Genomic DNA, 14,267 nt, shown 5'->3' on the forward strand with positions numbered 1-14,267 from the left:
TCTGTCCACCACCATTCATTCATTCACTCACACACACATCATTCATCCTGGTACATGTTTTAAGTGATAGTGGAAACCTTCACCACCAGGCCACTCATACAAATAAATTCCTTATTTTTTAATTATTATTATTAATTCACCGACAGAAACAAACACAGTCTCCACATATCCACATAAAATAACAACTGCATGACAAAAAAGCAAACAAAGAATGAGATAACAATCATAAACTTGTTACTTTCCTTCCTATAAAGATGTAAGTCAGATCAGTGGCTCTCAAACTTCATAAATCACCCTATAAAATAAGATAAGGGTTTAATTAAGTACTACCAGGTCTAGATCAGGATCAAAATAGGACATATCCAAGTCTAAAATGTGTCTAGCCTTGACAAAGCTATGTCTAAACTGGACATTCATAAACATATTTGCTGTGTGTTTCCCAAAGGAGCTACTATTTGTAATTTGACTCAGTGACTCAATTTGACTCACACAAAATCAACAAACATGTGAGGATTTTTTTTTATTTTATTTTTAATTCATGAATCAATACTACAAAAATATCCAATAACAGATCATGTGACAACACTGTTTTGCCATGTACTAAAACTTGGAGAAAGAAAATGTACTAACAAACAGCGAATTAATCATAAGTCTTATAAACAGGACAGAGACAATATGTATATGTGTCATCATACCGTATATTGCTTATTTTCAACACACAAACATTTCTAAGCCCTTGTGGTCATGTCTTGTTGATTGAATTCTTCTCTCATACACAAAGTGGTTCAAGTTCAAGAGTTTTTATTGCAGCATATGTGATAATGGCGTCTTGGGCCAGTACAGACAGGAGGTAGCAGGTCATCAAAAAGTCTTTAGATTCTTATGTGGAAAGTGCTACAAAATACAATTTCAAAATTAGTAAAAACCATAAGATGTGTATGTAGTTAGTGCAGGCGTAGAGGTGCATTACCTGAGGAAGTCCGGAGCTCTGGAGATCATGTTCTCGAAGTCGCCGTAGGAAAGTTTGTTGTCTCCATCCAGGTCGGCCTCCTCGATGGTCTTCTCACACACCAGGTCCACCTCCTCAGGCGTCAGCTCCTCCTTGGTCAGCTTGTTCAGCACCTTCTCCAGATCCTCTTTGCACAAGTAATTATCCACATTGTAATCTGTAAAATGGAATTTAACAATGTTAGATGGTTTTATGCAATGTTATCTTACTTAAAGGTAATGTAGCCTATGTGTCTTGAAAGGACCACTAGTAATTAAGATATTAGCAGCAGAAATGGAAAACTTCTTGGTCCCGTGATACCCTAACATGAGATTTGGATCTTATCACATCGCGAGTCACTACTTGCAGATTCTATAGGAGTTGCATGATGTGCTTACCATAAATTTTGAAGGCATATATTGCTTTGAGTTCCCTTGGAGCTGTTTCGCTGAGCACGGAGAACATGTCCACAAACTCATTAAAGCTCAGATTCCCGGCGCCATCTTCAGAGAACGACTCAACGATCCTATTGCGAAATGGATTTTCCTGCAGATGAAAAGGATAGAATGTGAGATTTTGTGAATGAATTCAGTTTTAACCGTTTGAACTGTAAAGTTTATAGTTCTCAATAGTAAAAAGAACAAAAAATGCAGCAGAAAAGATTTAAATTTTAGCAATTACAAGGGATTGCTGCGTTATAAACACAATAAAGATAAAGGTTTTAATTTTAGTGTGTGCCTCCACAAATATATCTAATACAAAAAAATGTTGACTGCTAAAGCCTTTTGAATGAAATAAATATTTCATATGTACATGAGTGTAATTCTTCATACAGTTAAAAAATACCCAGTAACACTGTAGTGCTGTGTGACGTACGTTGAGCTCAGGCATATTGACTATCAAGGCCAAAGGGATTTTACAGTCAGGGTCATTCGTGTAGTCCATCGGAACCAAGTGTGGAGCCAACTCATGGTATCGGCCATGCAGCCTGCAGTCAAAATGATAAGACAACATTTTACATGAATGTGACAATTATAAACATCCTCATCATTATTTTACATCCCCTGAAACAAGAGTTTTGTTGGGTCATATGTTGTCTTGTATGTATCTATGGTCAGGTCATATTGTCTGCCGAGCATTTTCAAATACTGTACTTCCATTTTGCACTTCCTTATTCCTACGCTATTGCGAAAAGAGAAAACAGGACTAGATAGAAATAAGTCCTGCTTTAGCACCATCTATATCTGACACTTCTTCTGTTGAAGGATGTTGAAATGTGACCTTACATTTCAGAGAAAAAGAACACCATTGCGTAACTTTACTTCGAGCAGATTACTCAACTCTCTTCTGTTGGATTTAGGCGTCAGAATGTGCTGGAACGTGACGTCACTAAGGTCTACCCGGTGTCAGCAAAGGACTGTGAGGTTATTGTTGATAGATAGGGTCGGTTGGTCCTATGTTGAAGCTATAACTGTGATAAACAATCAAATTGAAGTTGTGTACGCTATAAATTGAAATGATATTTTTGTAAGCTCTCAGTTATACAGGAATTTTCATTGCAGACAAATGTTATTAGGTTTACTTGGTAGTTTTTTTTATAAAGATGGGTGGTATCATTGCTTACTGGATCCATGGACATATACATATATTCAGCCAACAGCCCAAGTATCAAGTACAGATTATGACTCAAGGACCTTTGTCTATGGTCAGTTTCATGATTGAATTTCAGAATTCAAACAAAACCTCCAAACAACAATATTAGATTGAATAATAACTAGTCTGAAAGACAATGATTTGACCATTTAATTGTGGAACGAAGACTACAAACTCTTAGATACAGTATTCAAAATATTTGAAGAATGACATTTAACAACAGATTCTACCAAGAAATTCTGATCCACCCTCCTCCACAATAATAAAGAGCAAATAACATGGTTAAATTGATCAGAATATGGTTAACACAAGTATATATAAAAAAATGCAAACAGTCTTACAAAGTATTGCCACTTTGCTGGTGTAAATCTATTATTAAAGGAACATAGCATTTCCCCCATCAATATCAATAATAATATTTTTTATGGGCTGTTAAGAAAGTTTACAAAGTGAACATAACCTATTAACAGTAAACACTGAAAACTGTAACTTACCTAAGGATTTCTTTACGAGTAAAGAATGTGCAGTCCTGGAAAAAAAAAAACACAAACAAAGGTAACATTACTGGATATTCACAATCCCCCCCCCCCTTTTTTTTTTTTTTTTTTTGGCAAATGAGGCAAATAAAATAAGCATGTTATTTATTTATTTTTTATTTCTGGTTATTCAGTTTTATTTGCAAAAGTCATAACAAGTGTTGTTTTCTAATGGTCTTTTATAAAGATAGTTATTTAAAATATCTATTTGTCAACTCAAATTACGGAGATCTATATTCAGGTCATTTAAAGCAGATAGATAATTTTTTCTGTAATGTACTTGCAGTTTAATGTAAAACATATGCGACTGTCTCACAGTAACATGAGTATAAAGAGTGTTTATCAAAAACTGGTGTAATCTGAAGAAGTACAACACATCGATGTTCGATTTTGGACAAGTTGGTGTATTGCAGAGGTAAGAAAGTCAACCCCATTCATTTCAAACACAGGGACTGGAGATTGGTTTTAGGTTACAGGAACGAGCACTTGAGAAGCCTCCTGAGAGTAGAGTTTCATTGTGCATCAACTCCCCATTAAAATTAAAGTCACACCTTATCATTTTGTAACACTATGCTACATACAATGCATTATTTTACCCCCTAACTATGTCATAAACACACTAGTCTCTAGTTTATTACCATAATTGATACTGAAGATACCATTTGACTTTTACGTTATTTTTTTTGTAAGTTGTTTAATTTGCTATTGTTTCAAGAGACCATTTAAACACTCTTAGGCATACATATTTAAGTGAGATACAGGTTATGCAAAATGTAAAATAGCATGCTGATTTTGTTGGATAAATATTACTGTATAATATCCGTATAATAATATATTAGAAAATTTACAAAGACACATACCTGGTAGGCATCCAGCTGCTCATCTGTGAATATGGTCTGCTTGTTTCCCATCCTGGTTCTGGAGCTTTAGGTTTACATTCACATCATTGAATGTCCACAGCCTCCCCTTATGTGAAGGCATTTAGGGTCCAGAGCAAACAGACCCTGTCAGAAACCACTGATCTTAAGCCTGGAGCAGAACATTGTAAAATCCATGGTGATGAAGCCCCAAAACATGACAATAGTGCGGGGTCCTTCCTTTGGTGTGTTGGGTCTTGGAGCCTGTGAGGGTATGTGTGCACTGCAAGCGGAGATCTGCTCTTTAAGCAGCAGCTGAACAAACCAGAAGGAGAGGAAATAAATAATTAATGAGTTTGAACCGAGAGGGCGGTGGAGAGTGTAATCTCAAATTGTCATTAGCCTATTTAAACCCTAATATAGTAGATGGGAGCATAAATTGGAGCTTAGTAGCTCTATGGTGCTTAAGGTATATATAAAAAAAGGGTTTAGCCTATGTCATCTTTAAAGTTGATCATTGTATGCTGAGTGAATGCTGCTTCTACTGGAATAATAAATTAAAGAATTGATGAATAGCCTAACTCAGCCCTGCCCTATAGATCCAATGATTGCCAAACAATATGAATTCAATATGAATTCAATCTATTCAAAGAGTAGCCTATGAAATGATTTTCCACATGGATTTTTCCTCATGAATTTTAATTTATAAAAACAGTAGGCTAATGGGTATAATGATTATAATCAAACAAATAGACATAAAAATAACGTCAAACTTAAAGCCACACTGCGTAACATTTCACCCAATAAATAGAGAAAAAAAATGCAAGCATTTATTATATTAAAGATATTTTCAATATTGAAAAATACCCCATAACAATAACCAAGCAAACATGTATCTTTGCTATGAGCAGAAGACCTGACAGTAACTTTACTTGGAACAGGACGTCTCCAACTCTTCTCCACGGAGATGTTGACTAAACTTGGCAGCCAAATATGACATTTAAATAAGTTGGGTTCTCATCCAAATTCTTTCTTTGATTACCCAGATCAATTTGTTGTTGTGTGTGTTGTTCTCAAACGATCACATGGCATAGACTCATTTGTGACTCCGAACCTGTTGAATAGAAACTTCTAAACATTTTCTCCATCCTGCTGCTCCTGCTGCCCTCTGCTGTTCGGCCCGTGTGTGTCCTCTCCTTCACCTGCCCTCACCCTCTCCCCCTCGGGCTGATTCTTTCAGCTGATCCGCTGCAGAGGAGGCAGAAGTCTATAATCCACCTGCAGTGCAGTCCGCGGCACAGCTGGTCCTGCCGCCATCCTGGACATAATACAAAAAACAAAACCGCCACCTTTGCACCTTAATCTGAATGTTATAACAGGAGCAGTAGTTAGTAGAAGCCATTGTTGCCTGCCATGGAGCACAAGCGCGAGAGAGAGCATGGTAAGTTTGGATGGATGGGTTGTTGCTATGGGCTGTTGCTAGGTTGTAACATTAGCATAGGCTATGCTAGGAGGTTGATGTTAGCTTCTGCTAAAATGTGTTTATAGCGGAATTAAAAGAGATTTGTTTCCCGATCACTGAGAGAAAATGAAAAGGTTACAGACTTGCCAAAACATGCTATGTTTTACAAGATGCCCATACGCTCCAAGCTATGGAACAGGTTGCTAGTCATGTTAGCCATATAATCACTTCTGTTCGAGTTGATTATGTTTCTTCTCATGAACAACATAACACAGTTACTTTATGGACTGCAATGTGTCAGGTAAATTAAAGGAAATCAACAAGCCTGTTAAATTTGTTGTGCAAGTACATTTCTGCCAGTATAATGCTGTATATAATAATCACACAATGCCAGAAATAGTTGCTCTCATTCTTGTGAAGTAACCCGGTCCACAGATGTGAAGGCAAAGGCACGGCCAGGGTTTAAAGTCACTATCACATCAGATTATATTTTTTTCATGCGGGATTAGAGTTCTTTTTCGCATCCCATCATGCACAGCGCAAACAATGCCTCCAGCGCTTTCTCTCTCATGTCCTGACTCACTGTGTTGCATTATAATGACCACTCTGCAGTTGGGTGGAAAATTGAATCTCTCCTTTATTATGCTTCAGCCCAGATACTATTCTTGCCTTTTTCTCCTCAGATGGAGACCACGAAAGGGTAACTCCTATGCTCCTCAAATCTCGCACAGGGGAATTTGACTTGGAATCAATACTGTTTCTTAAGTTGAGAAATCACGGTAAGCATAACAAGCTTTGTATTTTTTTGGCTACGACTGTATATTATTATGTGGCTTTTACTATTACAGGAATCCATGATCTTGGATGCATTGGGGAATGTATAAATCTCGAAAGACTGGACCTGTCTGGAAATAATATCACAAATTTAGCTTGTTTAACCTCTCTTCGGTTACTTGCTGTTTTGAACTTGTCTGCAAACCGGATTTCTAACTTAGGTGAGCTTTTATGTCTATTACAGGCAGCATTTATTGCACAAACAAAAACAAAACAAAATGTGTAAACGGTAACTCTATTTGCAGAACCACTTCGCAATCTTGAGTCTTTACAGACCTTAAACTTGGCTGGTAATGTTTTAAACAGGTATGGCATTACATGATGAGCAATATATATGCCCAGATTGAATACACGGTTACTAACATTATGTTTTGAAACAGCTTTGAATGCCTTTACGCCCTTCAATCTCTGAAAAAACTTGAAAGTATTCGCCTTAAAGACAACACATATAATTACACCAACCCAGGTATGTTCGCTCTTCTTTTGGCAGTTGCGACGATGCGTTAACATCGACTAACAAACCCTGTTTTTTCAGTCTGCAGAAACCCTTCCTACAGAGTGCATGTTTTAGAAATGTTTCCTAACATCAAGGTGCTAGACGGTAGGTATTTATTTTTGCTTTACTTCTGTTTTTTTGTGTGCAAATTTTGGTTAGTGTGAAGTTGTATTTGTAGGTGAAAGAGTGGTTGGACGTGGAAGTGATTTGTACCAATTATGCAAAGACATTGATGATACGATTAAAGGTGCAGTATCTCATAACACCTTAACTGTTTGTTTGTGCTGGATAATGACTTCATTTTGCTTTCTGCAGCTGGTTCATACAAAAACGGACAGCTGATTGAGCACTCCGACTGCAAGCCATGGGTAGAAGACAGTTACTGGGAAATCAAGAGGTCTAACAACGCCATAGTGGATGAAGCCTATAAACAATTCAGCGGTGCGCTTCTCTGAACACTGATTTATCCTTAGCTTACACTCTTGCACTATGTAAAACTATTTTTTTTTCTACAGACGTTCTTCATGAATGCAGGCTGCTAAACAACAGAGCCACACATGTAATTTCTCAGACTGAGAGGTCCATGAGCCTGAAGAGGCAGTCCAAGCAGTACGCCATATAAGCTGTATTTTTTTTTAAACAATTTTAGCTGCTTTTTGTTCCATGATTCTTCTGCCTCATGGTGTGCGTACGGTTGGTTTCAGCTTTATCCTTAAGTGTCATTGACGGCACACATGCCCTCTGCTACAGCCTCAGCCATTTGTTTTCTATGCACTATCTATTAACGAAATATACTGGGAGCAACCTATGTGGTTTGGACCTTTGCCCACTTTCTGCTACAACTGGAGCCTGTGTTTCTAACATCTTCTACTAGTCAGTGAAAGCATCTAGAAAACGTTTTATAACATGCAGTCATTCCAAACCTGCTTCGCCATGCTGGATCGTTGTTTATTTATTTGTTATATTGCAACCATTTATAGAGGTTGGTTGAGCCGCGAAGGTACAGCATCTACAGTATTCTTTGGTGTTAAATGGTTGGTTACAAACATGTACTGTATACCTGCAAAATGTAGAACTTTACATAAATAAATGAATAAATCTTCACACACTTGAAGTATTTTTTGTGCACTCATATCTAAAAACCGAGTTAGTTTTAAAGGAACAGGCCACCATTTTTATATACGGAGATGTTGCCTGAGCTTAGACGAGTTGATGTGTACCTGTCTGGTGTTTGTGCGTGCTCTCAGTCACGCAAAAAGTTGTTGTTGTTAGCATTTAGCCTCTCTTAATGTATTCCTATAGCTTCAAATAGGGGTGAAGTTGGAAGCTACCACGCTCCTCCACGGACACGCACAAAGACCAGACAGGCACGAATCAACTCGTCTAAGCTCAGGTAAGAACATATCACAGTATGGAAGAACTGTGTGCCCTCAGTCACACAAAAAGACCAAAGATGTTGTTAGCATTCAGCCTCTCCTAATGTATTCCTATAGCTCCAAACGGAGTGAAGTCAGAAGTGACCAAGGTCTTCCACGGACATGCACAAAGACCAGACAGGTGCGTTTTTGTCTATTGTCCTTTGTCAATTTGTCTAAGCTCAGTTAATATCTCAGTATGCAATAACTATTCCTTTAGGTTAAAAGCAATGCTATCCTATTTTATAAATGTCTGATGATGGCAGAAAGTGTATGAATCAACAAGAAAACAAAACAACAAAAACAGGATCCAACTTATTGTAATTATTGCACTTGCAAGTCAATTTGAGAAAAAAACTGAACTTGATATAGTCTGTTTTAGGTGTATTTTAGAATAATAAGTAATTGCTCACTGAAGAGATGGGGACCTCAGAACCTCCTTCTGAAGAGCAGTCCTGTAGGTCAAAACCAGTCATATATGTGTATCAAGGTTATTCTAGAAGCTGCAGGAGGATCTTAGCGGAGCAGCCGTCCCGTCCCGCCCCGCCCCCAGATTCCGCTCCTTTTCCGGCTGCGCGTGGACCACCTCGAGCCTCCAGAACGTTCCACATGAACCCGGGACTATAAGAAACAACCGGCTTCCCCTTCTCTGCTCCATTACTGCCCGAGCAACGTGACAGAGGCGAACGCGTCCTTCCAAGTAAGTAGAGTGACAATCCTGGAAAGTAACTACGCGTGACTCTTCTGGCAACTGTGTAACTTTACTTTACGTTTCGGGCTTTCTTTTGGGCTCGTGTCAACCATTACTTGTTACAATGTTTTGTTTTTACTTTGATGTGGAAAGCAGGCATTGCGACGTAGTATTTTATCTAAACTGATTGGCTGCAGCTGAACCACGTTTGCGTCACTGTGCCCAAGGATTCTCAGTTAAACATGACTCTCTCAAAACTGTGACTAAATTCATGCTGACATCTGTTTCAGAGCAAAATGGTTCATGAAACCGGCTTCTACGACCTCTTGGGCGTCAGTCCCAGCTCCTCTCCGGACGAAATCAAGAAAGCTTACAGAAAACTAGCCCTGAAATACCACCCTGACAAGAATCCCAATGAGGGGGAAAGGGTAAGTTACACCATAGAAACCACACACTGTTACATAAGGTTTAAGTTTAGCTGGTGGAGAGTGGACCGCGAGAACTTTCTGGAATGTGTCAGTAAGCTGTATGTCCCCGTAAAGAAGGACGGCGACAGCGCCCCCTGCCGTTCAATCATAGCAATAACATAAGAACGCCCAGGTCAGGTAATATTAATGTGAACTATGACTGCTGTTTTGGCGAGTAGGGGAAAGCTGCAGACCCGGAGCCGAGACAGATCCACCCTCTGCTGGATAAGGCGGATCTAGACCGATCAGCTTTTAGGAAGGTTGATTGATGTCATGGGTCTCCAACCTTTTTTACCCAGCGAGCTACTTTTACACAACAAGAATATCGAAGAGCTGCTTAAAACACTTGTGTAAAATGGCACTTAGCTGGACTTCACCCTGAAGAATTAGTAGCAAATATAGTATTTCAAAGAAAATGGCTTGAGTTTAGTCCTTATACTTTACAATTTTGACCCAACTGTTTGCAGATTGTGTTCAGCAAGTTCAGAACAAACAAAAACTGCTTCTAAAATTTGAGTTATCATGCGTATAGAGATTTAAAAGTCTTTGGTGAGCTACCTAGAAAGGCCTGGTGAGCTACTGGTAGCTCCCGAGCTACTGGTTGGAGATCCCTGATGTTGATTTACTTCATGCACGTGAGTGGTTAGTAGGCTAGTTATTTACATTTTTTCATGAAGACAAAACAAACTTCTTATGAAGAAATTTGGAAAGTGTAATTAGATGCTTATGTTGATTGATAAAGATAGCATAACTTCGAACAGCATGGTTGTTGTTTTTGTTCCTAAACAATCCTAATCTTAACCTAACCCTAACCTAACCCTAATCTTAACCTAGCCCTAACAACCCTAACCTAATCTTAACCTGACCCTAACAACCCTAACCTAACCCTAGTCTTAATTGTTAAACCTAAATTATTAACAAATAATACCGTCGTGGATCTGCTCCTACCAGCAGAGGGCAAACGTATCACGGCGGATCCGCCTCACCCTTGTGGATCTGTCTCGGCTCCGGGTCTGCAGATTTCTATTATTGGTTTTGGCTGTAATCTGATTAGAAAAACAGGCTGCTGTCTAGTATGACATTATGAAGGTAAACAGCTTGTGTTTCTCTCCACAGTTCAAGCTAATATCCCAGGCGTATGAAGTACTGTCCGATCCAAAGAGGAGGGATCTGTATGATCAGGGAGGCGAGCAAGCCATCAAAGAGGGCGGCATGAATGGAGGACAGTCTCCTATGGACATTTTCAACATGTTTTTCGGTGGTGGTAGCCGAATGCAGAGAGAGAGAAGAGGTACGGTAGTTTTTTGTTACTAACACGCAACACAATACTGGAGCTGTAGCTAATTAAATGTTATCTCTTCTAGGAAAGAATGTAGTTCATCAGCTTGCAGTTACATTAGCTGAGCTGTACAATGGTTCCACCAGAAAGCTTGCCCTCCAGAAGAATGTCATTTGTGAAAAATGTGAAGGTAAGTTTATCCGGCCACACTGTAGGCTTTAACTTTTATATTTACTTGTCTTTTATTAACCTGTTACTATCTTCTTGCGCAGGTTATGGTGGAAAGAAAGGTGCCTTGGAGAAGTGTGCAACGTGTAAAGGAAGAGGAGTCCAGATCAGAGTTCAGCAGATTGGCCCTGGCATGATTCAACAGGTTCAGAGCATGTGCACAGACTGTCAGGGGCAGGGGGAGAAATTCAACTCCAAGGACCGCTGCAAGAAATGCAACGGCCGCAAAGTGGAGCGCGTAAAGAAGATTCTCGAGGTCCACATTGACAAAGGTACTTCTCACTCTGCTCATGTTCTGTTTATTCAGTTTTGTATTTTTCCACGTATTCATATAAACTCTTAATCTGTGCGAAGGTATGAAAGATGGACAGAAAATCACATTCCACGGTGAGGGCGACCAGGAGCCTGGGCTTGAGGCTGGAGATGTCCTCATTGTATTGGATCAAAAAGACCATGAGCTTTACCAACGACGGGGAGACGATTTGATCACAAACATGGATATCAAAATTGTAGAAGCTCTCTGCGGTTTCAGGAAGACCATCACAACACTGGACAACAGGACGCTTATTGTCAGCTCATTACCAGGTAACCCAAAGTTTAAAAAATAATTAATATGACATACATAATACCTGTTAATTCATGTGTTATTAATGCTTTATTATGTTAACAGGGCAAGTCATCAAACCCAATGACATCAAGTGTATTGACAATGAAGGAATGCCCGTTTACAAAGATCCATGTGAAAAAGGACAGCTGTTTGTCAATTTCCAGGTATGAACTTCTTTTTATTAATAATCTTATAATAATCCCTTCTACAGTGGTTCAGAAAGTCGCCAGACCTCCTCATTATGCCTCTTTTATGATGTAGCTGTAAGATACTGAATTGATGCAAAATACTCTACTTACTCTCAGAAATGAAAAAATGGTTTAAGAAAATATTTAAAATGATAAGTGACAGACACAGTTAAAGGCACTATACCTGATTTTCTATAGGGGAATGAAATTAGGTTTTGTCCTCCTATAGTATATTGTAAACTTTGCATAAAACATTTGTATCAATTTTATGATGGTGTAGGCTAGTTTTCTTCAATTTCTTTAACGGTGACCCTGAAAAGTGACCCTGCAAGTGGTGAAGTGTGCCTATAAACTTGTTCCTGTGAAGAACTGGGATGCTACCATTGTTAGGAAAGTTTGGACTGCGTTTGAACCACAACTAACATTTTAATTTAGTAGCTTCCTCCTCCTTCATTGTTCGAAAAAAAGAAGTAGTAAAAAGGTATAAAGCCTTTAAATGTAGTTCCATTCATTGCCCATGAAACAAAAATGAAAAGCCTTTAAAGACTTTGGGATTGTGATTATGTGGTTTTCTAGGATTAACTGCACATTTCGTAACGATACACTAAAATATGAAGTTCTTAATTCCTGACCCCGCTGTATTTATCAGACCACAGAGCAAAGTAAATGGCAGTAATTGTCCCCTTCTTCATCACATTACTACAAAGCCTTTACAGAATGTGTCGGTGTAATCTGACGCCCAGCGCCGTTTTCTTAATCGCACTATTGTTTGCAGATCGAATTTCCAGAGAAGGACTGGCTCCCCGAACACCTCATGTACCAGCTGGAGAGACTGCTGCCTCCTCGAGAAGACGTGATGCTCACTGACGACATGGAGGAGGTGGACCTTGGTGACGTGGACGGGCAGGCGCAGCAGAGGAAGCAGCAGGGAAAGCAGCAGGGAGAGGCCTACGACGAGGACGAGGGCAGCCCGCAAACAGGGGTGCAGTGCCAGACCCAGTGAACTGTGACTCCAACAACTGTCTGTATTTGTATGTTACTCTCACCGTTTGCAGCTGTGTTTATTTAAATCTGTGAATTGTGTGTCAGGTTATGCTTTCTGTGAAGGTAAATTGATATTTTTGGTAATTTTCAATAAAACATTTCACATTTTCAAATAGTCTGCATTTTGTCTATCTGCAGCAGTGGTTCAACTTCTCAACCTTCAAGAATAATCATTTTGGCCATGTTATAGTATTTAAAACCGTGTCGATGAGGCACATTAATTGGTCTTAGCTTTTGCACTTGGCAGTAAAGAAAATGGAGATCTTGGAGACGAGTGAGGAATCCTATTAAAATACTGAAGGGGTAGAAATATTAAATCTAACTGTCATGCATGTAAGTACATTTTAAGAGATTTTTTTAAGAGATTTTCACCTCTTTTGTAGTGTCAGCTCCAGAACAAAATGACTCATGAGGATGACTCTGCATCAGTGTTAATTTTAACATATTTTATTTTACTTGTAGTCTTAGTCTTTTGACTAAAATGTAATTTAATTTTAGTCAAGATTTAGTCAAAAAAACCTTTTCAATTTTAGTCTAGTTTTAGTCGACTAAAATTGCATGTCAATTTAGTCGACTAAAATTAAGACAAATTTAGTCGACTTTGCATTTATAATATTCATTATAATCATATTTAATCAAGGTCCTCGACTTCATGGAGCTGCTCCACATGAACAAAGCTCAGAGCTGTTCATTTGGCTGTGAATTAACATGATCTGAGGTTCTTTCAGACGGTCAATAGAAGTTTGGCTGATTTTAGTCTCCTTTTCATTTTTATTTAGTCTTATTTTAGTCGACTAAAATATCTGGACATTTTAGTCAGTTTTAGTCTCATGAGAAACTTTTAATTTAGTTTTAGTCCAATTTTAGCCGTCAATAATATCACTTTGACTAAAATTAAGACTAAATATTTTAGTCGACGAAATTAACACTGCTCTGCATCATGCAGAAATCCTATAGTGGATATGCACATTATACTATTCTATTTTACTGAACTAGCTGCTGTAAGTGTTTGTGTAATGTAGGAACCTCAGCATTGCAAGTCCAAGATACATTTCTCTTTAACCAAACCTAAATCTAAATAGAAACGGAATTGAGTGACAAATCAGAGAATAACATCAAGAATAACATTGCAGACATAACCACTCAATTTTCTATTGCTATGTTATCACATGCATAACCTCTATTAAAGTACACTGCGATGCTACACAATGAGCCACAGTTCTGAAAGAATCTTTTTTAATGTTGTGCTTTGTTAGTTTTTTCCCCCCGGGACAGTGTACGGGCGCAAAATGATGCAACACAACTAAGGGTTTTTTCTTTTTTTCTTTGTCTAGCCTTTATTTAAATGAGGCTGGTCTATTCGACCCCTGCAGAAACAGGGCTGCCTTTATCAAGGTTCTAGGACAAAGATTTATTCACTTCATGTACGCAACATTGTACTTTTAATAACCTCTTTTATGTGTTTAGGAAGAAAATGAGACTGTACTCTGACTTTGTAATGACATTGGTGGCCTGTAGGTGG

At 38.6% G+C, this 14,267-nt stretch overlaps 3 protein-coding genes across 4 annotated transcripts; 2 read left to right on the plus strand and 1 right to left on the minus strand.

Moving 5' to 3' along the window:
* Positions 1 to 752: 752 nt before the first annotated feature.
* Positions 753 to 5,170, minus strand: cib2 (calcium and integrin binding family member 2). 2 transcript variants are annotated; one of them, XM_079568151.1, is made up of 7 exons: positions 5,149 to 5,170; positions 4,038 to 4,336; positions 3,136 to 3,170; positions 1,865 to 1,976; positions 1,387 to 1,534; positions 971 to 1,166; positions 753 to 894 (listed from the first exon to the last, which is right to left on the minus strand). In XM_079568151.1, exons 2-7 carry the CDS (start codon positions 4,086 to 4,088, stop codon positions 873 to 875), a joined length of 564 nt encoding a protein of 187 aa, XP_079424277.1. In that variant the 5' UTR covers positions 4,089 to 4,336; positions 5,149 to 5,170; the 3' UTR covers positions 753 to 872. The 2 variants fall into 2 exon arrangements, with proteins under 2 accessions (XP_079424277.1, XP_079424276.1); XM_079568150.1 differs by lacking the exon at positions 5,149 to 5,170 and having other exon boundaries at positions 4,038 to 4,408.
* Positions 5,171 to 5,247: 77 nt separating this feature from the next.
* lrrc61 (leucine rich repeat containing 61) lies at positions 5,248 to 7,896 on the plus strand. The gene is made up of 9 exons (XM_079567701.1): positions 5,248 to 5,475; positions 6,180 to 6,275; positions 6,345 to 6,491; positions 6,576 to 6,636; positions 6,711 to 6,796; positions 6,866 to 6,931; positions 7,005 to 7,073; positions 7,142 to 7,267; positions 7,342 to 7,896. Exons 1-9 carry the CDS (start codon positions 5,448 to 5,450, stop codon positions 7,446 to 7,448), a joined length of 786 nt encoding a protein of 261 aa, XP_079423827.1. The 5' UTR covers positions 5,248 to 5,447; the 3' UTR covers positions 7,449 to 7,896.
* A 1,326-nt stretch (positions 7,897 to 9,222) lies between these two features.
* Positions 9,223 to 12,830, plus strand: dnaja (DnaJ heat shock protein family (Hsp40) member A). Its single transcript, XM_079568199.1, has 7 exons — positions 9,223 to 9,360; positions 10,516 to 10,690; positions 10,764 to 10,868; positions 10,951 to 11,178; positions 11,261 to 11,491; positions 11,577 to 11,677; positions 12,477 to 12,830. Exons 1-7 carry the CDS (start codon positions 9,229 to 9,231, stop codon positions 12,702 to 12,704), a joined length of 1,200 nt encoding a protein of 399 aa, XP_079424325.1. The 5' UTR covers positions 9,223 to 9,228; the 3' UTR covers positions 12,705 to 12,830.
* Positions 12,831 to 14,267: the final 1,437 nt, after the last annotated feature.

The sequence above is a fragment of the Gobius niger genome, assembly GCF_951799975.1.
Source record: "Gobius niger genome assembly, chromosome: 12".
Taxonomy (NCBI): domain Eukaryota; kingdom Metazoa; phylum Chordata; class Actinopteri; order Gobiiformes; family Gobiidae; genus Gobius; species Gobius niger.